Here is a 24,402-nt window from a genome sequence, read left to right as displayed (position 1 = left end):
CGTAAATTTTGACACAAACGTTTGGGGTGCTAAATCAGTAAACATTAGCCTACATGTAAACTTTATATAAACCTGCACTTGCCTCAGGTATAAACATACTTGCATATTTTAGGTGTTAATATATCTAATAATGTATAGTGTATGTATGGTATGGACATGCACATCAACGGGTTAATTCACATTTTGTGAAAACACTTAAAAACCTGTAATTATCACGTGACATTAAGGAAGGATTTCCTTGAAACCTTAAAGGGTTAGTTCACCCAAAAAATGAAAATTCAGTTAAGTACTCACCCTCATGTCGTTCTACACCTGTAAGACCTTCGTTCATCTTCAGAGCACAAATTAAGATATTTTTGATAAAATTCGATGGATCAGTGAGGCCTGCATTGCCAGCAAGATAATTTCCTTTTTCAATGCCCAGAAAGGTACTAAAGACATATTTAAATAAGTTCATGTGACTACAGTGGTTCTACCTCAATATTATAAAGCAGCAAGAATACTTCTTTGCGGCAAAAAAGTTTTATGAATCTTTTGTTTCAAATCAGTGGTTCAGAGCACCAAAGTCACATGATTTCAGTAAACGAGGCTTCGTTATGTCATACATGTTTCCAAATTTCAATAGTTCACTTGACTCTGGCAGTTTGTAACGTGATCTGAACCACTGATTCAAGATTCTTAGTTTTGAAGCTTCATGAAGCAGTGTCTAGACCATCACTAGATACTGTTGAATAAAGTCGCTTTTTTATTTTTTTGGCGCACAAAAAGTATTCTCGTCACTTTATAATATTAAGGTTGAACCACTGTAGTCACATGAACTGTTTTAAATATGTTTTTAGTACCTTTCTGGGCATTTGAAAGTGTAAATGAACTTGCTGTCAATGCAGGCCTCACTGAGCCATCAGATTTCATCAAAAATATCTTAATTTGTGTTCCGAAGATAAACAAAGGTCTTACAAGTGTAGATCATCATGAGGCTGAGTAATAAATGACATAATTTTTTATTTTTGGGTGAACTAACCTTTTAATATTTTAGGTGACACTTAAAATTGAAATGGGTTTTAATGTTTAACACTTGTGAGAACTTGAAAATGTCACAAAATCAGAAAAAATATTAATGAAACAATTCACTGCACATCTGATATAAGATCTTCACATTATATCTTCACTGGGAAATTATAGGTAATTCGCAAGCTTAGCTGCTTTTTTAACAGTTTAAGCTTTGAATCTGTCAATAAGTAAATTATAAAGGTAAACCAAAAGAAAAGAGTTAGTAAAATCAGTTATATTTGTTAGCAGTCAGCACTGTAAATTAAGGGCTGTCCTTACAACATACCGATATAAACTACTGCCCGTTTTTTGTTTTAATTTTCTGTCTTTTAGTATGGAAACAAAACCTAAACCAAAACCTAGATGTTATAAACACCACTTGTTACAAACCCTAACCCAAGTATAAAAGACGATCAATGCGCTCTAGTACAGTACTGCTACCAACTTACATACTGTGTTGTAGTGAAGTGGAGTGTCATGAAGAATGAATGAACTCAGTTTTTACTGCGTCTTTTTGTTTTTGTGGGTGTGGACTGTATCACTCTGGTTTTCCTTCGCAACACTCTCCTGTCAATCACCGGAGGCTCCTCCTCTTCTTCAGAATTGTGCACGTCAGCTTCATCTTCCTCTGTGCTCCCCTTCTCCTCTTCAGTGCTTATGAGCTTTTCCTCCTCTTCCTCTTCTTCATCAAACTCCTCACTGAGCTCCTGTACGACCACAGCTTTGCTCAGTCTACTGGATGTGCGCTTGGGTGTCGGTGGGACGGGTTTGCTCCTGCCTCCTCTAAGAACTCGAACCCCAGGAGGAGAATAGTGAGTTTCGTCATCTGAACTCTTCCCCTCATTATCATCTTCAGTGGTGACAGTGTCCTCCTCTTCTTTCTGTTCCTCTTTTTCATTAGTCTCAGGTAGTTTCTCTTCCTCCAGCTCTTCTTTTTCAGAGTCCTCCGTGGCAGGGTGGCTTTCCTCTGGCTCAACGGAGGCCGTCTCATCTTCCTGGTTTACAGTTGGCCCCTCGGTCTCTATAATGACCTCTTCGTCACCTGTAGCACTAGGAGAAGTGGCTGTCTCCTCCTCTGGAGCTTCTTGCTCAGTAACGGCTGGTTCCTCTGAAGCATCGCTGTCCTGTACAGAGGAAACACACTCAATCAGGTCAGTCGGAGGGACTGGAGCCTCGGGAACAGCTGATGGATGAGTGTCCTCAATTTCCTCAACTGCAGAAGCTGCTTCCTCTTCAACTGCAGGAGCTGCTTCCTGTTCAACTGCAGGAGCTGCTTCTTCTTCAACTGCAGGAGCTACTTCCTCTTCAACTGCAGGAGCTACTTCCTCATCCTGCTCCTGCTTAATTTCCTCTTCCTCCTCAACAGGGGGAGCAACTTCTACCTCTGCTTCCTGTTTCTCCTCAGTAACAAGTTCTTGGCCGATCTGCTCCACCACTTCAGATGGTTCCTCAGACTCCTCAGAGGTGACGATCATGTCATCCTGCTTAAGACAAATGGGATAATAGTGAATGTTTAGTTTTTTCAAATCAATGACTGTGACACATTAATATCAACAGTGTTCTTTGTTAAAGCTGCAGTCTGTAAGTTTTGCCTCTTCGTCGCCATCTAATTGCAGTTATTTGCAGAATTATCATTTTATGTGGGTTGTGCATCGGCACGGCTCCTCAGCGTGGATGAATCTAATGTTTTCAGGAGTAGGCTGTCAGTCACTGCACCGGTGTGGATATTGTACTTTGGAATTACTGCAAAAAATGTTATTCTTACTTAGAGTTTTTGTCTTGTTTCTAGTCAAAATATCTTAAAGTTCTTGAATCAAGAAGCATTTTCTTGGCAAGTAAAAATTATTTTCTTGTTTTTAGGAAAAATAAGTCAAAATTAAGTGAGTTTTTCCTTAAAACAAGCAAAATAATCTGCCAATGGGGTAAGCAAAATAATCTTATTCAAACTGAAAACAAGATTATATAGCTTATTTTTGGTTTGATATAAGATTATTTTGCTTACCCCATTGGCAGATTATTTTGCTTGTTTTAAGGAAAAACTCAATTTTGACTAAAAACAAGAAAATAATTTTTACTTGCCAAGAAAATGCTTCTTGAATCAAGAACTTTAAGATATTTTGACTAGAAACAAGACAAAAACTGTAAGTAAGAACAGCATTTTTTGCAGTTGGAAGTACTATCAAAATAATACGTTTCACTGGAAAATGTCATCTGAACAAGTAAGTAACATGTCTGCTGCATTTGTTCTGACCAACTGAAAAAAAGTTCTACAATAAATCTAATGGTGATTAAATCTAAGTATCCCAAAGTTAGCTCATCGTGTCAAACTGTGCAAATTATTATTATTGTTATACTTTGTTCTTAAAGGGTTAGTTCACCCAAAAATGAAAATAATGTCATTTATTACTCGTTCTACACCCATAAAACCTTCCTTAAGCTTCGGAGCTTTATGAATCTTTTGTGTCGAATCATGATTCGGATCGCGTGTCAAACCGCCAAACTGCTGAAATCACGTGACTTTGGTGCTCCGAACCGCTGATTCGACACAAAAGATTCATAACGCTCCGAAGCTTCATGAAGCAGTGTTTTGAAATCGGCCATCACTATATAAGTCATTCATTTTTTTGGTGCACAAAAAATATTTGTGTCACTTTATAATATTAATACTGAACCACTGTACTCACATGAACTGATTTAAATATGTTTTTATTACCTTTATGGATCTTGATAGAGGAAATGTTCTTGCTGGCTATGCAGGCCTCACTGAGCCATCGGATTTCAACAAAAATATCTTAATTTGTGTTCCGAAGATGAACAAAGGTCTTACGGGTGTGGAACGGCATGAAGGCGAGTAATAAATGACAGAATTTTCATTTTTGGGTGAACTAACCCTTTAAATTGTTAATGTTAACAACATCAACATTGCATGACTACGTGTGTATTAGCGTTAACAAATTACACGCCACCTTTCAAAAACCCTGCCAATATTTTTATTCTTGTTTTCACACAGGCCTGGTCACATTCCTTTTTTTGCTGTTAGCCACTCCGCAGTTCATAGTCTTTTTTTACCACTGGTGACCATCACTGTTGATGGTCATCTTTTCCATTCTTGATTACAATCCGCCATCAAAATGACAAGCTTAATTATTACAGGTGCTGTAAAAGAGTGATCAAATGATCCGTAACCTGCAACATCCAGGAATCCTTCTTTATGTATACAGACGTGACGTAATGGCGCAAAGGCAAACTTGTATTTCCTGCAGAAACCTACCAGTACCACCCACATAAAAAAAAAAATTATTACAAGCTTACCGTTGTGAATCGAGCTAAGGTAAGGAGATAGTTTTGAACACTGGCTGGTAATGTACTTGCTCAAAAATTGATTTTGGATCATTTTTAACCAAGAAAAGTTACAGACTGCAGCTTTAAACATTTAAAATTATCCAGTTTTTAAAGAGTTTGTCAGCACCACCAATAACTGAGATCTGTTTTTCGGTGCATGATTGAAGAATATTTATTATTTATATTTAGTATGTAGTTGTATAATATACACTACTGTTCAAAACTTTGTTTTGAAAGAAATTAACACTTTTATTCAGCAAGGACGCATTAAATTAATCAAAAGTGAAAGTAAAGACCTTTACAATGTAACAAAAGATTTCTATTTCAAATAAATACTGTTCTTTTTTCACTGAACTAAATAGTTTACCTGTGCTTCTCTCTCTACCTCCATCTCCTCAGCAGTGCCATTTTGGATGACAGCTTCTGCCTCTAGTGGGCGCTCTTGGTCAGCCTGTGCATCCTCTGATGTGTCTGCTGACCTCTCATTCTCCTCTTCCTGACTGTCACTCATTTCTCCATTGACTTCTGCCACCTTTACAGAGAGAGAGAGAATTGAATACCTGAGGTTTGGGTGTGCACATATTTGCATGTGTGAAATTTTGCATCTCTGGTAAACAAAAACTGTTCAGCAATTGTTTTATGAACCACAAACATAATTTGCATTGACAACTGTTGTTTGTCAACTTGTTCATCCTTACATATTATATTAAACTGATGATGAAATAATGTACCAGATAAGACATCCAACAAAGGATGCTGCTGTGTTTACCAGACGACAAAGAAAGCCCCTGTCCCTCACCAAAATTTCTGTGTCTGTTGCAGGGACCTCTGTGGTCACAGCCTCCTCCACATGGACCGAGGTTTCTACTTCTTGTTCTCCTCCATTTTCTCCATCCCTGTGTTCTTTAGTCTCAGGTACATCAGGTTCTGTCTCTGCTTCTGGTTCGGCCAATCTAAAGCCAAATTACAGATTTTAAATGACAAAAAAGACAAAACTAATCTAATCCTACTAGATTTTTACATTATATTTTGTATTATAAAATATTAATCAGTATATGTGCAATGATGCAATAAAAACTGGTATGATTTTCATTTGTGTTTTTTGCATAAAGAGACAACAACATTGTCAAAACGATCCCAGTTCACACGGATTCATGAAAATGACGAAAAACGCTGTATTATTCATGCCATGCCAGTAGTTGGCGATGTCACTTTGTAAAGAAACACTACGCGCCTATAGGCTGAACACATAATACACATGCACATGACGTCACAGTTTTCACAAATATGCATTTTTGTAGTTTACAATAATGGTATCGTTATTGAATCCCATTTTCAAAAGGTTGCATTTTCAGGCCTCCAAAATAAGAGTTTTCCATTTTTAGTTGCAAACGCTGTTGTGTAAATTGCCCATAATATTATATTATATTATATATATATATATATATATATATATATATATATATATATATATATATATATATATATATATATATATATATATATATATATATATATATATATATATATATATAGAGAGAGAGAGAGAGAGAGAGAGAGAGAGAGAGAGAATTTTTACTGTATTTTATATTCTTACAGACTCCACAATTTGAATGGCATATCATGTACTGACACAAAAAATAATTAATCTAATTTATACTAATAGATTAACATTTCAAATTGCATAATACATCAATATTTAGTATATTACACATAAACATGAGTTTATAATTAATAATATAGTATTTATAAATAAGCCTTGCTTAATAAATGCTGTAAAAATGATTCATTGCTAGTTCATGATGCATAATGTATTAGGAAAACCGGACTGCAACATTTAGCAGTTTATTTAGTAATTGTTTAAGGCCATTTCGCGATTTCATTCATAATACAGTAACCAGCCACACCCCTCATCCGATTTTTTTTTAGTACTGATCTGCATGATTCACGTGGGTCAAGATTTTAGGCCAAAATAACCGGAATTCTGGATTAATCCGGAAGAATCACATCCTTACTGCAGAGTGTTTATGTGGTTTTCAGGGAGGTTTGGGTTTACTTATACCATATTTTATCCTGTCAGTATTTAATATCAACAGTTTACTATCATAACAATGGCAGAGGGTCATTTTAAGAGTCCATCTGTTGCATTATGTTATTATGCAATTTATCTCAGTGGCACACGAGTAAATCCCCACTACTGCAACCTTAAGCATAACCTCTAAAAGTAATCAGTCAATGAGGTGTTTTATGTCAGGAGTTTTAATGACCTGTTAATTTTTTCAGGTTGGTTCTCCATGGCACTCTCTTCTGGTTCTTCCCTCGGCCTTTTCTTTTGTCTGCGTTCGCTGCTCCGCGTACGTGTGGAAATGGGCAAATCATTCATTTCTACAGCAAGTGGATGAAAGAAAAAAAGGCTTTAACACCCACTTAAACTGCCTGAATTTGGTAGGAAAGGGTCTTTTTAGAATAAAAAAAATAAATTAAAAAAAACATACAAACCTTCTGCTACTTCAAGATGTTTGTTGACAACCACCACATCTTCCTGTAAAACCAAAATTAAAACAAGTCACTCTTTTCACTCAAGGGTTAACCAATTCTATAAATATCTACATATAGATATTTTATCTCACAAGCAGAGGGAAAAAGGGGAAAAACTGCAACAAAGTAGGAATGTGATAAACTACATATTGTTGTATGAACAACTTGTTTAAAAATATCCACCAGAAACTGTTTGAATGCGTATCTTAGCAATATACTGATGCTAAACACAAACCTTCAAAGGGTAACTGACAAATTCTCAAGTTAGGATAGTCTTTTAAAGAAAAAAAACATAATCCCATCATAATCCTCAAAACACATAATAAAGCTCTAAATATTATACATAAAGGGAACGCTGCTCAGAATTGGTTTAAAGTCAGATAGTAATTTTATTTTTTTGTCTTTTATTAGATTAGCCTTTAGCCTTATTACTAAATAATTAAAGCTAAAAACTAAGAAAAACATCTAGATATAAAGATAGGATCTTCATATTTACTGTGATGTCCAGACATCTCTCCTCGGTCATCTCCACCTCATTAACTGCAACCTCTCCATTTTTGCCTTCCTCTGCTGGCCATGAGCTATTTTTGCCTGTATGGAGACAGACACAAACAATAAACCTAATATCTAACCTATAAATCAACTGTTGTTGTTGTGAGATTGAGCTGATGGTGTGATGTCACTTGCAATGAGCAATGAGATATACTGGTAAAGGCTGCCATTTTTAGCATGTTAGCAGGAGTTTCAAAAGTAATATGAGAGAGACCCAGGCAGAGCCAGTGCAAAAGCTTACATTGTAGTGTCATGGAGCCAAGTTTGCTTGCCACTTTTACTTTCTGGTAGGGACCTCCAACTCCTTCCACCTCCCACAGCAGGTCCACATCGGCTGGGTACGTTCTTAGGTACTGACTGCATACTGGAGCACATCATATTTTTTACTTACTCTTTTTATATAAAATATATTATAGAAATGTTACACTATAATAAATTATATAATAAATATAGTAAAAGTAAATAAGTATATAATTATAAGTCTTATTTAGTATAATATATATATTTTTTCAGGACTACTTGATTTAAAATGAAAATAAATAAAATAAATAAAAACAGCCTTTATTTGAAATATAAATCTTTTGTGACATTATAAATGTCTTTACAGTTGCTTTTGATCAATATAATGCATCTTTGTTAAAGTATAAAAGTTTCTTAATATTTTTTTCTTACTGTCCCCAAATGATAGTGTAGAACAAACTCCCTTTTCAAAATTAGATCAGTCAAAATGTCAATGTAGCTTTGAGCAAGTATCAAAACAGGTCCTCAATACAATAACATTGTGGAATCATTTGCTTACTAAACTTCAACACTGTCACCCTCATTCAAATCTTGTTTTTTCTTCCTTGTAGAGCATAAGGGTACAAACTAGTAAAAGGGCATTTAAAACTACAAAGAAGTGAAGCAGATATCTTACCCTTTTGCATTGCCAATGTTAAAGGGTATTTCAAGCCTAGTTCATCATCTTTAAAGGAGTCAACAAAGTCCTCCAACATCTGCAAGCCATGACCGTTACCACGGTGACCCTTCCGCACAAATATAGAGTCCATGATAGGAAGTAGGTAGCACTGACTCACAAAGATATTACACAAGCTACCTGTAGATGAGAATGAACACAGCAGATGGAGCAAAACCACAGCATGTTACACTGGTTTCCATCAACAATACCAGTAAAAAAAGAGTTTAGAACTTTATCTTGAACACCGACACTTATTTTTGCTAAAACAGTAAAAATTATATTGGATGATAATAATAATATCCAATATAATTACCCACATACAGTTATATAGCCATTTCACTACATAAGAAAGTCATAATTATGACCAAAAAAAAAAAAAAGTAAAAATTATGAGATACTGTCATAATGAAGATGAAAATACAGAATTATGACATAAAAAAGGTAAGAAATTCTGACAGTCATAATTATCACATAAGTCAAAATTAAGATGCCAAGTCATAATTATGACATAAAAAGCCTAAATGATGGCAATCATAATTGGTATATCTAAATTATGACATGACGTCATAATTATAATATATCAAGTTATAATTATTAGATGAAAATTTAAAAAAAAGTCAAAATAACGATAAAAATTCCTAATTTTAATAAGATGCCATCTATTTTTCTTGCCTTCTATTTGTTGTCATAATTACATTATCTCATAATTGACTTTGTCATGATTATGATTTATCAAAGCATATATTTTTTTTTTATGTGGGCTTTTAAATGACACTGCTTCCACGTCTATCAAATCTTCCTCTGTATAATAATAATAATAATAATAATAATAATAATAATAATAATATGTTGATTTTTTGCAATCTTTGAATCTACAACCTTTCTGTACAAGCCCAGATCTTTAGCACTAGGCCAAACTACAGAATCTTGTGAGCTTGCCTTCTTACAAGCTGCAAGACCTTGTTTTATATCTCACTCATCCTTTTATGAAAACGCTGTAAACTGTTTTATGGTCATACACAGAGGGCAGAATGAGCAATGCATCTACCGCACTGCCAGACTCTCCTGGGAGAATGACCAACCTTTAGATTTGACAGAGTAGAAGCCCACCGCCTCTCCATTCTTCCAGAGGATTTTGGCAAAGATGTCTTCTTCGTGGCACAGGAACGGCACCTCGTTAGAACCCATTTCCACCGTCCGGTAAATAATGCGGTTCAGCACATATAAGACTATCCTCTCGCCCACAGACCTTACCTGCCCCAATACAATTATGCACAAAAGAGAATAAATTGTGTTTTAGGAACATTATGATCTTTTTTTTCTGTTTTGTGATGTATACATCTGTGTGAAACGTTATCGAAAAACAAAAAGTTGTAGCATAGGGTTTTATCCATCAGTTGCTGAATGCATGTAAGAAAGGGATTTAAGCAGACTAGTCTTACATTCATCACTAGAGTGAAGTCTGTGGTTTTGCTAAAAAGATTATGAAAAAAAAAAAAAAATGTCAAAAATTTAAAAATGAAACTTTGCATGGATGAATTGTTCACAATAAGATCGATAACATGCATTTTAGAAAAAGATTCATTTTAATTTCATGCTGACTTCGAGCAACAGGTGTGCAACATAATGCAACAGTCAAGTTTTAAAGATGACATTCCTGCAGAGGAAATCCAGTCTGTCTCACAGGATATTACAACACATGGAGTGCGTTATGCTACACAGCACATTGGAATGAGCAAAAAATGGCCCAAATAAGATGGGTTCATTGTGTATTTTTGAGTGAGTGAGAGAGAAAGAGTGCCTACTTGTACATTTACATAACCATTTCAGGACCTTATTTTGATAAATTATAAAAGCAAGCTCATGTATGCAAATTGTAGAGTCTGACACAAAGGCTTATTGAACTACTGCAGGTTTGCAATTATTTGTTTGGCCAAACCACATTTCAGTCCTCACTCTATAATTAAACATTCACACACACACATATACATATATATATATATATATATAAAAACGCAAGATCATTTTTAGGAGTGCCCCTATTATGCCAACATTCCCAACATTGTTTTGGGAGTCTCCAACAACAGATTTACATGCATGCAAGGTCAAAAACACTTTTGTTTTCTCATAATATACATTTAATTTCACCTCAGTTCTCAATGTTTTGTAAATGATTCGACAACTATCATTTTGCAAGACATTGCATACAATGTATGGACAGAAAAGATGGCATCGATTTTACCATATCAATTCGAGCCTGAGCCCCGACGATGAAACATCTGAAGTAGTCGATCAACCAGAAACTAATTCGCAATCACGACTGGAGTATGACGTTTCTATATGGTAAGTGTCACCTTAGTTTGCGTTATTTATAAGACGTGAGAGCAGAATCACTGTTATACTTTATGTAGGTGCACCTGTGGGAACTGTATCAGAATGCCAAGCTGAAAAACCTCTAAAATTGCCCTAGAATTGAAAATTGAATTTACCTTGGCATAGTTTAATGTGTATGGAAATGACATTACAGTGAGTCTCAAAAACCATTGTTTCCTCCTTCATATGTAAATCTCATGCAAGAAAAATACCACGGAAAAACAGGCGACTCTCAACGTAACACCGACTGTGACGCAACAGGCGGGATCATTATTATTTACGCCCCCAACATTTGCATATAACAGCCCATGTTCAAGGCAAGCCAGTATTAACGTCTGGAGCTGCACAGCCGAATCATCAGAAGTTCTGCAGGTAGGCTATTGTAAAGCAAGCAAGGACAATAGCGAAAATGGCAGATGAATCCATAATAACTGTTCATGATCCATGATATCATGATATTTTTAGTGATATTTGTAAATTGTCTTTCTAAATGTTTCGTTAGCATGTTGCTAATGTACTGTTAAATGTGGTTAAAGTTGCCATCGTTTCTTACTGTATTCACAGAAACCAGCGATGTCGTTATTTTCATTATTAAACACTTGCAGTCTGTATAATTCATAAACACAACTTCATTCTTCATAAATCTCTCCAACAGTGTGTAATGTTAGCTTTAGCCCGTTAGCCACACATAGTCTACTATCAAACTCATTCAGAATCAAATGTAAACATCCAAATAAACACTATACTTGCATGATCTGATATGCTGCATGACGAACACTTAGTAAAGATCCATTTTGAGGGTTATATTAGCTGTGTGAACTTTGTTTATGCAATGTATTATAGAGTCACGAGCTTGGGAGCAGGGAGCGCGAGCATTTAAAAGGGAAATGCGCTGAATCGGCGCATTTTTAATTATGCCCCAAAATAGGCAGTTAAAAAATTGAATAATAAAAAAATCTATGGGGTATTTTGAGCTGAAACTTCACAGACACAATAAGGGGACACCTTAGACTTATATTACATCTTGTGAAAAAAGGGTTCTAGGGCACCTTTAAAACTCTGCAGGATGTTTTCATTCACTTACAGCCATGTTACACACTACATGAAAATGCCACTACATTCAAAAATCCATAATAGGTGCACTTTAAAAACATCTGCAAGTCCTTAAGGCTTTGAGGAAAATGCCAGATTCCTGTTTTTATTGACTTGGCAAAGAAGCAACATTCTTCTAAATAAAGTACAAAAATGTGTCTGAATAATTTAATTAAAAACCCAAACCACTCCAAAAAATGAAAGATTACCTTAACAAGGCCTTCTCTTGCAGGATTTGAAGTTCTGAGAATATCTTCCACTGTGTACCACTGATCAGCCAAGAACAATGCCACAGCTAAGATAAAAATAAGAGAAGGGAGGAGAAGAGGAATTAAGAAAATTAAAAGTGAGAAACTGACTATCCTATAAGACCAACCAAGATGTTATTGTCATAGGTAAAAGAGGCAAGAATGTGGGTTACCTGTGAACTGGTCCTCAGGAGCAAACAGTGCTAGGATTTTGTGTTTGAGGTTGGTTCCATAAAGAGGAACAAACCCAACATTTGCAGGACTGATCCGGATCTAAAAGAGCCAGAATCACAGGATTCTTAAAGGAATTTTCCAATTTTTAGTGATTTAAAAAGTGATTTTGTATTTTAATCATGATAACGATATCTGCTTCCCACGATTAATTAAAAAAGTAATTGTCACTTTACTGGCCTGCTGGTTATTTGTTGTGAAAATGTTTTGACAATTTTTACATTTCCATTATGTTGCATTGGTAACGAGCCTACACTATTTTTTCTGCTTGGAGTTACCATATGTAAAAAGCATAAATCCCCAAAACAGAGCTTTTCTGTCCCGTGTTTTACTTAATTTTCCCAAACAAGCAACCCTTTGCTTTCTCTGGGCTGAAAAAAAAAAAGAAAAAAAAAAAAAAGCTAATGATCTGACAACACCGACAAACATGTATGCTGGAGTTTAGCGATGTCCACTTTGAAATTCTGCTCAAATGACAGTGTCACACTGCCAGTCTGAGTTCCTTCACGAGGCAGCACCTGTGATTTGCTGCTACTAAATCTGCGAGTGAACCTTCTCTGTGACAAACTGTAATAAATCCAAACATGAATCTCGACCATATTGCTTGGGATCATTGGTTGGTGCACTTTAAATGCACACTTGTGCAACATTTGTGCTATAACAAAGTAAAGTTTAACATTTGGAATTATTGGAATTCATTTTTAGGAAACACTGTTTTGTATTCATTGTCTGATTGATGAAACTATAATAGTTGGCTAAATGAAGTCCATGCGCCACCTACAGGCCTATTAGGTGAAGTGAAATATGAAATGGCCTTTATTACTTTACCCCTTTTGATAATTATATAATAAAAAATTTGTGTGTGTGTGTTAACTTTCTCTGGAATATCTGAATATTAATTTTTATATATAATATATAATCGTGATTACCATTATCCATTATCATGCAAGCCCTAACATTAATATTTCAGTACAAAACTTTTTTAACATTAAACATTATTTAAGCTTTAAATTTGCTCTTATTTTATGGTCATTTTAGGTGTTATATTGCCATGGCAACAAACTTGTAAAATTGTATATAACCGCAAAAAAGGTTATCTTTATAGGTTTAGTGTTATCTGAGCTCTGTGGTGTGTGTGTGTGTGTGTGTGTGTGTGTGTGTGTGTGTGTGTGTGTGTGTGTGTGTGTGTGTGTGTGTGTGTGTGTGTGTGTGTGTGTGTGTGTGTGTGTGTGTGTGTGTGTGTGTGTGTGTGTTACCTTTCTGGTGCTGGGCAGAGTAAGGTATTGTGTGTTATCTGGGTTGCTGTAAAGCAGTTTGTTCATGTAGCTCTGGGCTGAACTTTCCAAGTCCTCATGTCTCCCAGACACCAACACATCTACAGGGAACTCCATTCCTGCAGGGGTCAGAGGTCACAAAAATGGCAACTTCATCACTCAACTGTTTTCATTCAACGGTTTTATTAATTACTGTTTATTAAATTTGATCAGAATTCATGAATGACTCATTTCTGTCAAATGCTTTCTACCTGCAAGCAAAGAAACATCCTGATGTTTGCTGTGAAACACAGCAAAAATACAAATAATGAAAAAATGAAAAAAAATACAAATTATAAAAAAATGTGAAAGAGAAGTTACTCACGAGACTTGTATGCTCAGAAAACGATTCATTAGATATTTAAACTGATATAGCTTTAAAACACGTGGAAATAATAAACTTTAATTAATGATGAAAGAAGAACTATGCCATCCGTGAGAGTGATCGTGATATAGCTGATAATCAAAACCAAGCAGATGTCTTCTTAATATTTGGCAGAGAATCCAATTGACGCAGGAACTGTGATCGTAGAGAGGAGGCGGGGCAGAGCAGCTCATTTCCATTTAAAAGGCACATGCACTGTTCTTGACTGTTTTCAGAAAATGGGTATTTACAACATGGATTTATAAATGATCTGTGAGGTATTTTAAGCTGAATCTTCACAGACACATTCTGAGGACACCTGAGATAGGGCTGCACGATTAATCGCATGCGATAGTCATGCGTGTCTCATCAGTAAAGCCGGTTCTGTGATTAGCGGTAATTGTCCATCACCAGCTTTCAAATGGAGCGGCACTTAATATACAGAGCCGTAGTTCGCAGACAATCTACGCAATATCGCGTTCATAATCGCAGATGAATCGAATTCGATTATGAACACGATATTGCGTAGCTTGCTGTTTTCATGCATTGATTTATATTCATTTCATGCATGCATGTTCAAACACCATGTAAAAGTGAATTTTGCATAAAAGGTCCCCTTTAATCTCACATAATCAGATTGTGTACAGAATAATTCATTTGTCATAAGGGATGTTTACATGTTGTTATGTCTGCGGTGCATGGTTTAAGATACTAATTGGATACTGAAGTCAAGGTTTCACTTCATTAAAACTCAAATAATAAAAACAGTTTTCACACTCAAAATTCACTGCACATTATTTCAACCATATATAAAAAAAATTTAAAAAAAAAACACCAAAAAACAAAACAAAACCAAACCAAAAAAAAAAAAAATACACAAACACTTTTATCTACTCAAACAAAGCCGACACAAAACACAAATTCATAGACAAATTCTCTGTTCCAACAGTGCAGACATTATCCTGAACATCAGAGTTGGCTGCTGTCCATCCTCAGCTGGCCTCAATGAATCCCCTAACAACAACTATCTGTGTCACGCTGACAATCAGACCGAACAGTAGCACACACACACAAATGCCCGCTCATATAAACACACACCCAAGCAACCTTCCATGCTTTAAATTAAAAATTGAAAAAGAGCAGGAACAAGTGTAAGAGAACCACATTTTTTAACCTCCTTAGCCTAGTTTTATTTATTTTATTTTCAAAACTAAGCATAAAAAGTAACAAAAAAAAATGTTATTATACTTCATATATTATTGAATTAGAATTTATTGAAGATTGCCATTGTGTCATGACACAATGTTCTTCTCTTCTTACAATGTTCTACATTCTATAGCCATGAATTAAGGGCATGGCGCACGCGGCAAAAAAACAAACAAACAAAAAAAAAAAACAATCAATATTCCGTCTATGGTCTATGCATACAAGCACACCCACACAGTCATACACAACAGCCTTGAGCCACAAAAACCCAACCAGGCACCAAAACACCCCCATCATATCCAGCATTCTTCCAGTGGAATGCATGATCACTTTGCATGTGCCAGACAGGCGCACCACAGTACCTGAGGCTCAGAGCGGCCTGCAAACTATCCAGGAAACCAACTTATATTTCATGTAAATTAATCAAGGATCATAGCGAGACAGAACACACAAAAATAGTTCAAGTCGGCACGAAACAGAAGTTGAGATAGTCGTTTATTTCCTATTGTGATGTATATCTGAGTGAAACGGCTTCTCAGAACACGAACAAATGTAGGGTGGGACTTGATTTTGTCCATTGGGAATTGATTGGATCGTTGTCGTTTGTCAGTCCTGTGATCTCATGTGAGTGACAGGTTGTCCCGCCCTCATGCAGTAAGCAGATAATCAGAGAAAATGTAGTTGCAAGTGGGAGGAAATTGTCCGTTTTGACTTCATAGTGAAATTACATATCGCATCTTTTAAGAAAACAAGCTGAAATGTACGATTGTTTTTTCTAAGCTATAAATCCTTTGCTTCTGAATCTGCATGTTTTGTTAATATAATATACTTTCATTTGCATTATCCAACTGATATCATATAAATAAAATGTACAACATATAAATGATTTGCTGTTAAATGCAGGTTTAGCATCAGTCAAAATTAAGTTAATGAGTGTGCAAAAGCTAAAACCGATCAATAGCATGTTGTGCAAAGCCACATGTTGCATAACAGCTGTCTACAGGAAAGGCCAGAAATAAATGTCTGGGGCCCCCAGCACACTCTCTGCTCCCAGTGTAGAATGTATAGAATACATTCAGTAACTCAACAAATGCTCTCATATGCAGACAGAGAAAGCTTTGTCAGCTAAAACTTGATGCATGCACACATGTAAACATACAGGACTTTTAACTGAAGTATTTCTAAGCTTAATAATTCAGGATGCACTACTATTGAAAAGTTTGGGGTCGGTAAGATTTTTATGTTTTTGAAAGGAAATGCGGTCACAATAGCAAAATATCATGGTCGAAAAATAATTTATTTGAAACAGAATGTCTTTAGGGTCACTTTTGAGCAAGTAAATGCATCCTTGCTGAATAAAAGTATTCTTAACTTAATGTCCCCAAACTTTTGAATGGTAAAAAAAAAAAAAGGAAAAAAGAAGGTTTAAACTCTAAAAGCAGTGAAAATGTCTCTTCTTAATACATACACTCCATGTTTGTAACTAAGAACATATGCATTCCAGCATTCCAAACTATCAGGGGTCTTTCTTTGGCCAAAATGAAAGCAACCCCCACTCTTGAGTGAAGCCAGCAATCCGAAACCCCTTACAATCCTGGATTCACAGCCATGGTTCACTGAGAGCTTTCGAATCTATTCTTGCATCTGTTGTAGTATCACGCAAGCAGAGCAGATAAAGCCAATTAACTTAATCAATCCAAGGCTAAAATCAGCAGGAGGGGATATTAGTGCATTACAGACACTGCACGTGAAAGGAAAGTCATGTTGAACTAAGACTTAGTTACTGATATAGCCTTTGTAAAAACTTTTTAGAGCATGTGACAACTAGCCCCAGTCTCTTTTATAAAAAACAAAAAAACAAGTAGAGTTTTAGTCATCTGACATCAACAGGGAATGGCCGGCTGTACACAACAGACAGTAAAGACTGCGTGATCATCACAGCTATTCTTACATAACAAGTGAGCCAGTTCACTCATTCTCTCATAATCACCATGTCAGATAGAATTAGTAGTCAATCACAAAAAGAAAATTCTGAAGGCAGGCATTTTCCCATGGTTAATCAACAATAATGCTGACTCAGCAGAATTAATGTCAAAGGCTTCTAAATGCAACTTGCCATTACCTTTATCATAACTACATAATATTCTCAGAGTCTTCAGAGTGTAAAAAACTGACAGTGAAAGTTGACAACTCTAACTAGAGTGAAAAATAATTCAAAAGAAGAGACCACAGACGGCGGAGAGATCTTGTTGTCATAAACATAAGGAGGGTGTGTGTGAGAAATGTGAAGTTTCTGAGGGAAGGGAGAGTTGTTTGAATTCTAGTGCTGGATTGAACTGGTTTGATCAAAAGGGGCATGAAAGCAAACTGCACAATAACTTGGAGACAAAAGTTAAGATACTCAGAATTAAAAGACAAAACAAAAATATATTTTAACAGGCTTTATATAGAGACAATTTATAGATAACATATGCACTCACAGTAGTTGGTTAATAAATCAAACTAGATTAAATTTTGGTGTCAATCTGTTTATCCTGGTGGTAGACAATACAAAATGGAATAGTTGATGTCAGAAAAAGCATTTAATTCTTAATTCACATCTAAATTTCAAAACTAATATCTGAATCTTTTAACAGCCCCCCTCTCTCCCCCTCTACTCAAAAAGAACAGAGTGTTCTCTTTCCATGGAAGGAGGATATGCTAGGCTATATGACACGGCTACCACCTCACAACAAAAACCGAATTATTTTCGGGAATCGGTTCTTTTGGACAGTTCGTTTCAAAGAACCGGTTCAAAACTGATTCATGTTTTATGATGGGTGCTTATTGTAATTTCATGTGTACAAAGTTTAGTTTGTTGCAGATATGATTTATTCATACAAAAAAATTGTAAACAGGATTCCGGTATGGTTTAGCCTACGTTAACATCTGCAATTCGTAGTCGAGTAATTTAATTTTCACTGATTAATTAACTCACTCATCGGTTCTCATGTTGTCCAAAAGAGACGGATCGGTTCAGATCGATTTTGAAGCCGGTTCAACCGAATCATCCAACACACCTAAAGTTACGACTCGTTCACGAATTGGGCATCGCTAGCTGCCAACTTATGAGCTCCACTGACTAAATGGACTTTATTTAACATAACCGACAACTTCTCTTAAAATAAAAATAATTAAAATTACAAACGAAGTATCTTTGTTTCACACAAAGTGCAGGGAACGATTCAAACTGAGGGGGGTGTGTCAGAAAATGTGTCTACGACCAACAAAAGCCACCGTCTTTATTATATTAATAAATATTAAAATTAACTACTGCTCTAAGATATGTTATCACTACCTATAACAATAAAGTGCACAGAGGCAAAAAAAAGGGAAAAAAAAGAAAATCCAAACAAAAGCAAAAATAAAATGAGTCTAAATAATAGTAAGTGAATTATAAAGTCCATACCCGTAATTAATTTAATGACGATTTATTGTAAATGCACGCAGATCCAGAAATCATACCCTAAAAACGAGTTTAGTAAAGCGCGTGAGTGCGCAAGCTCATATTTTACCCAATATCTGTGCGCCTCACCTGAAGTCACATGCACATTTTGCTCTTTGATTGAAACAAAATATCCACTAATGCGATGCAACATTTTAACACAACGTCTCAGATACGACCACTCCTTAGAGATTATGAGAGACACAAGCGTAAACATCGACTATTGCTAAGTACATTTAATACGAGACATCTAAATAAACTGCAACCCCCAATACTGGGCCGTGCCAGTTCCGTTGGCTTTCACAACACTCGAGAAACTATCTGCCATGCACGCGACTGGAGGAAAACTGTCGACTCACCTTAACCCTGCTGACGATGTGGTTTTTGTGCGTTTTAAATTTTCCTTTCAGCGTGTTATTTATCCAATAGCCGATATAAGCAGCACGGAACCTCCGCTTGTTGTTAATAACGTCTGCTCGGGAACGCGGTGAGCCCTGCGCGCGCACCCGTAGAGCTGCTTTCTACGGGGTGTGCGAGGTCTCAAACATCTCCACAAAAAAGTAAAGGATTTGAGAAGTGTATTATATTTGTCTTACGTTTAAGTGTCATGAGAGGCAAACTGTACTCTCATCCATCAAAATTCCAAGAAGCGCTGGTGAACAGAAAGATACAATTGTCACAAAAGACTGTGGTGCATTGGGTAAGGAAAAGTCATCTTTCACAGGTTGTCGTGTGTGGAATGTTACGTATATGAGCAAGAGGATAAATTTGTCAGTGGAGGTGTAAAAATAGACTAAAGTCTTGGCTATCAGGCTAAAAGCAGGTGTCAATCCATGTATCTGGTGAATTTGTGCAAAAATAGCTGAGCTACAGTAGATGGCAGTCTTATACTGAGAAATTGATTATTCCAAGAAATGCACAGTACATAACTTGCTTAAGGGTTATAGAGAATAAGTGCCAGACAGTAAAATAGACATCAAGGAGAACCTAATTGCTAAAAATAAAAAGGCTAAATTCAGTTCAGGCAAGCTGTAAAACAGTTTCGTAATATAATTTGGGGTTATGTGACTTTTTAAATGATAGATTTAGATTTAATATATGTAATTTATGTATTAAGATTTATTTATGCTTAAATGGATTAAAAAGATACAAATGAAAACTATATTGAAAACAAGAATATGCTTAACACCCCCCAAAAAGTAGTTGTAAATCAGTGTTGTTGTTGTTGTTGTTAACTAAAACTAATAAAAATCTTTTTGTTAAAGGTGCCCTAGAATTAAAAATTTAATTTATCTTGGCATAGTTAAATAACAAGAGTTCAATACATGGAAATGACATACAGTGAGTCTCAAACACCATTGTTTCCTCCTTCTTATATAAATCTCATTTGTTTAAAAGACCCCCGAAGAACAGGCGAATCTCAACACAACACCGACTGTTACGTAACAGTCGGGATCATTAATATGTATGACCCCAATATTTGCATATGTCAGCCCATGTTCAAGCATTAGACAAGGGCAGGACATCTGGATGTGCACAGCTGAATCATCAGACTAGGAAAAAAAAACTATTGTTTTTCTAAATGTTTCGTTAGCATGTTGCTAATGTACTGTTAAATGTGATTAAAGTTACCATCGTTTCTTACTGTATTCACGGAGACAAGAGCGGTCGCTATTTTCATTATTAAACACTTGCAGTCTGTATAATTCATAAACACAACTTCATTCTTTATAAATCTCTCCAACAGTGTGTAATGTTAGCTTTAGCCACGGAGCACTATCAAACTCATTCAGAATCAAATGTAAACATCCAAATAAATACTATAATTACGCAATTAAACATGTTGCATGACGAAAACACTTTGTAAAGATCCATTTTGAGGGTTATATTAGCTGTGCGAACTTTTTTTTATGTTGTTTAAGGCAAGCGTGAGCTCCGGGGGCGGAGAGCACGAGCATTTAAAGGGGCCGCAGCCTAAATCGGCTCATATTTAATGATGCCCCAAAGTAGGCAGTTAAAAAAATGAATTTAAAAAAATCTATGGGGTATTTTGAGCTGAAACTTCACAGACACATTCAAGGGACACCTTAGACTTATATTACATCTTTTAAAAAGATGTTCTACGGCACCTTTAATTGAAATAAAGATGAAATAAAATAAAATATTAACTTTAAAAACTTGCCTTGGCAACTAACTGAAATAAAGTGAATTGAGGTACTTAAATTACTAAAACTATAACTGAAATAATAAAAAAAATAAAAAAAAAATTAATGAACATGATAATTGCATAACAAAATGAATAAAACCTAAACTAAAATTAAAATGAAACCTGAAAAAATACAAATAAAAGCTACCTCAAAATGTTAATAATAGTATATAAACAATACTAAAATAACACTGTTGTAAACTTATGAACATTAAAGAAGAGGAATGTGCTGAAAAGCACTTCATTATTGTTTCCTACATTAATGTAATGACAGTGTTAATTGTCCTTCATAATAAGCAGATAACACACATTTGTTTCAGTTTTAAGTACTTTATTGGTGAGAAATATTCTTACATTCATATTGTTTAAAGCTGAGCTGCATGATGATAAAACAGTGTACATAAATATAAATGGTAATGCTGAGGACTACATTACACATTATCATGCATCATGCAATTGTAACTTTACTATTGCTAGAACTTAAAGCAATCATTTATTTATTTAATTATTTTTGGTAGGCAAGATTTTTTTTTTTTAAAGTAAGAGCTGCTCAGTCAAGAGCTATTGATCAGCCTATGCTAACAATGGATCACAAAAACAAAACCGCAGCACTTGTGGAGTGGAGAAATTATAGAATCAAAATATGACCCTGGAAGAAATCTATTATTTATTTTGCCAACACCTTTCAGCACAGGCCTTCAGGGCTAAAACAAATTAATAAATAAACAACAGTTAATTAATAAACAAATTTAATATAAAGAAATTTATATTTTGCAAAGAAGATATTCTGAAGAATGCCAATAACCAAACTGTTTCTGGTCCCCATTGACTTCCACATTATAATTGAGGATGAGTAAATGATGACAGATTTTTTATTTCTGGGTGAACTATCCCTTTAAATGCAATCCAAGATTGCAATAAACCAACAAAAAGAGAGTTAAAATAAATCAAAGGGTATGACTCTTTATAATAAATGATTAACCCCTATTTTAAACAAAATAAAAAAAATATGTATACCTTCATATTTTTTAATACACATTCAAATACACAAACTCATACATATACATATTTTATATACATATTTTAATTTAAAATGTCATAAAAAAAAATCTTTTAGACCCCCCCCAGCCAAAAAAAAAAAGAAAAAAAAGAAATCTAAAAATGCCTCTCTTCTTTTTAGAATTTGGTCAATATCATCTCTTTTTACTGCAATTGTGTGTTCAGTGCCAATAATCAAAAAAGACCATATGATTACATTCTTTAAAATATTTTGGTACTGGATTTGTTATATCACCTCTTAATTGTTCAGTAACACATTTTTTAGGTGACAAAAGGTTTCTGCATCATTTTCATTTTCCTCCATACGTGCTGCTAGTTGGCTTATTTATTTATTTATTTATTTATTTATTTATTTATTTATTTATTTATTTATTTATTTATTTTATTTTCCATGCACCTTGTTGGTTTTGTAAAATTGCACCAGAAAAGCTCCATTGGACTTGGAGCAGTGGTTCAAAAAGCCAACTCATCCTCTATTGATTTCTACACAGCAGGGGGCGACAGAGAATAACTTATACACCAGGCAGTCAGTATTACAATGAAATCCAGAATGAGAGTCCATTATTTATACTTGACTCTGCACATTCAGATGTTTTTCTGCAAGCTTTTCTTCTAAACATTCTATAAGAACAGGATCCACTTTTGGATCTACTTTATTAGCAAACCAGTGGCCGTAGTTTAAGAGCCATCTGAGCTCAGCAGCACCATAAATACACACTTCTCGCACACGGACTCCTGTGCACGGTGGGTATAGATCCTCTTCTAAATATGACCACTTCATCAGGCGAGTTTTACTGATCAGTTCTGAGATCTCAGGATCAGATCTCGGCACCTCACCTGGTACTCCAGGCACACGAACCAGAGTCGCCCAGAAATGTTCATCAGGTGAGTATGTATCTTCAGACCAAGCCAAGAAATCTCTGGCTAGGAAACTCCAGTGAACAAAAACCACAAATTCCCTTGAAAGAGTAAAGTATGCACTGCCCACAAACATTTCAATGTTGTGAGGAGGTGGAGATTTCTCCTCAGAAGTGCTGACAGGTGTGTCGTAGTACTCATTGTTATTTTTCAGGATATGATGAACACTCCAGCGCTGTTTCTTTCCTCCAGGCCACTTGCTCTCCACCATGTTCCTGCCTTTCAGCTCCTTTAGATCCGACACCAGCTCGGTGTTTGTCCGCAGTGGAAAGTCCTGACCACACAGGTTGATGACATACTTCCACTTAACCTCAGAATCTAGGAGGTCAGACAGGCAATTGAGATCCGCTCTGAGTCGTGAGATACCTGCATATTGAACCCTCTCCAGTTTTGAGGCAATGAAGACGTTGGGAATGCAGTGGGCCAAACCTTTAATTGCTGAAATAAAGTCAGCTGAAGACTTCAGATCATAATGTATGCAATATATGTTATGCGGCATATAAATGGCCCTGAGCAACCTCTCCACAAGAGCCGCATCCTGGTGAACAACCAAAGAGTAAGCAAGAGGAAATTCACGCTCAAATTCAGTGCCTTGAATCCCATCATAGCCCTGTGTCACAACAAACCAATCACAATCAGAGGTGGCATTCACGATAGTCTGGTCAGTTGCCCCTACATAGGTTAATGCCATATTTTACTGTCAGCCGCAGCCTTTCAGACAATCCTGCTTCCTGTCCTCCTCCTCCTTCATTTTCTCTTAAAGTTATGATCATAAAACAGCATATAATGAGTGCTAGTGTAAAACTGATGAAACAGACATTTTTCCGTTTGAGGTGAAGCCACAATCTTTTCATTCTGTAGGGGGAAATAAAGAAATCTTTTAAAAATCTAAATTTTTTTAGTCTTAACCTGCCAACAAAATCCACCAGATTACTTTAGTACTACAATGTAATAAATTTCTCAATGTAAAAATTATTACATTATTACATTTTGAGAAAATGATTACATTATGAACATTTGATTACAATAATAATGTAATATTTATTACATTATGTGCAGTTTTTACAATACACTAAAAATGCTGTGTTAAAAACAACCAAAGTTGGGTTAAATATGGATAAGCCCAGTGACTGGGTTGTTTTTACCCAATGGTTGGGTTAAATGTTTGACCAACCTGTTGGGCAGGTTTATTTAACTCAACTATTGCTTAAAGGTGCCATCGAATTGAACATTGAATTTACCTCGGCATAGTTGAATGACAAAAGTTCAGTACGGAAATGACATACAGTGAGTCTCAAACACCATTGTTTCCTCCTTCTTATATAAATCTCATTAGTTTAAAAGACCTCCGAAGAACAGGCGAATCTCAACATAACACTGTTACGTAACAGTCGGGGTGTACGCCCCCAATATTTGCATATGCCAGCTCATGATCGAGGCATTACAAAAGGGCAGCCAGTATTAATGT

The 24,402-nt window shown here is 35.5% G+C and overlaps 1 protein-coding gene and 1 pseudogene across 4 annotated transcripts; both read right to left on the bottom strand.

Moving 5' to 3' along the window:
* Positions 1-941: 941 nt before the first annotated feature.
* On the bottom strand, positions 942-19,467 carry fam169ab (family with sequence similarity 169 member Ab). Of its 4 annotated transcripts, none has more exons than XM_067376167.1 (13): positions 19,348-19,467; positions 13,641-13,777; positions 12,327-12,426; positions 12,115-12,200; positions 9,523-9,694; positions 8,399-8,578; positions 7,724-7,846; positions 7,427-7,521; positions 6,892-6,934; positions 6,660-6,777; positions 5,192-5,345; positions 4,760-4,924; positions 942-2,534 (listed from the first exon to the last, which is right to left on the bottom strand). In XM_067376167.1, exons 1-13 carry the CDS (start codon positions 19,358-19,360, stop codon positions 1,545-1,547), a joined length of 2,376 nt encoding a protein of 791 aa, XP_067232268.1. In that variant the 5' UTR covers positions 19,361-19,467; the 3' UTR covers positions 942-1,544. The 4 variants fall into 4 exon arrangements, with proteins under 4 accessions (XP_067232268.1, XP_067232269.1, XP_067232270.1 ...); XM_067376168.1 differs by having other exon boundaries at positions 942-2,531; XM_067376169.1 differs by lacking the exon at positions 19,348-19,467 and adding an exon at positions 19,111-19,245.
* A 3,114-nt stretch (positions 19,468-22,581) lies between these two features.
* LOC137012242 (beta-1,3-galactosyl-O-glycosyl-glycoprotein beta-1,6-N-acetylglucosaminyltransferase 4-like) lies at positions 22,582-23,788 on the bottom strand (annotated as a pseudogene).
* Positions 23,789-24,402: the final 614 nt, after the last annotated feature.

Source organism: Chanodichthys erythropterus, chromosome 22 (genome assembly GCF_024489055.1).
Source record: "Chanodichthys erythropterus isolate Z2021 chromosome 22, ASM2448905v1, whole genome shotgun sequence".
Classification (NCBI taxonomy): Eukaryota; Metazoa; Chordata; class Actinopteri; order Cypriniformes; family Xenocyprididae; genus Chanodichthys; species Chanodichthys erythropterus.
This window is presented reverse-complemented; position numbering and strand designations above follow the sequence as displayed.

Coding starts and splice junctions, on each gene's coding strand:
- fam169ab (XM_067376167.1), bottom strand. Junction 12,427..13,640: donor CTCTGCCCAGCACCAGAAAG/GTAACACACACA, acceptor TGGCTCTTTTAG/ATCCGGATCAGTCCTGCAAA. Junction 7,847..8,398: donor AACATTGGCAATGCAAAAGG/GTAAGATATCTG, acceptor GATGTGCTCCAG/TATGCAGTCAGTACCTAAGA.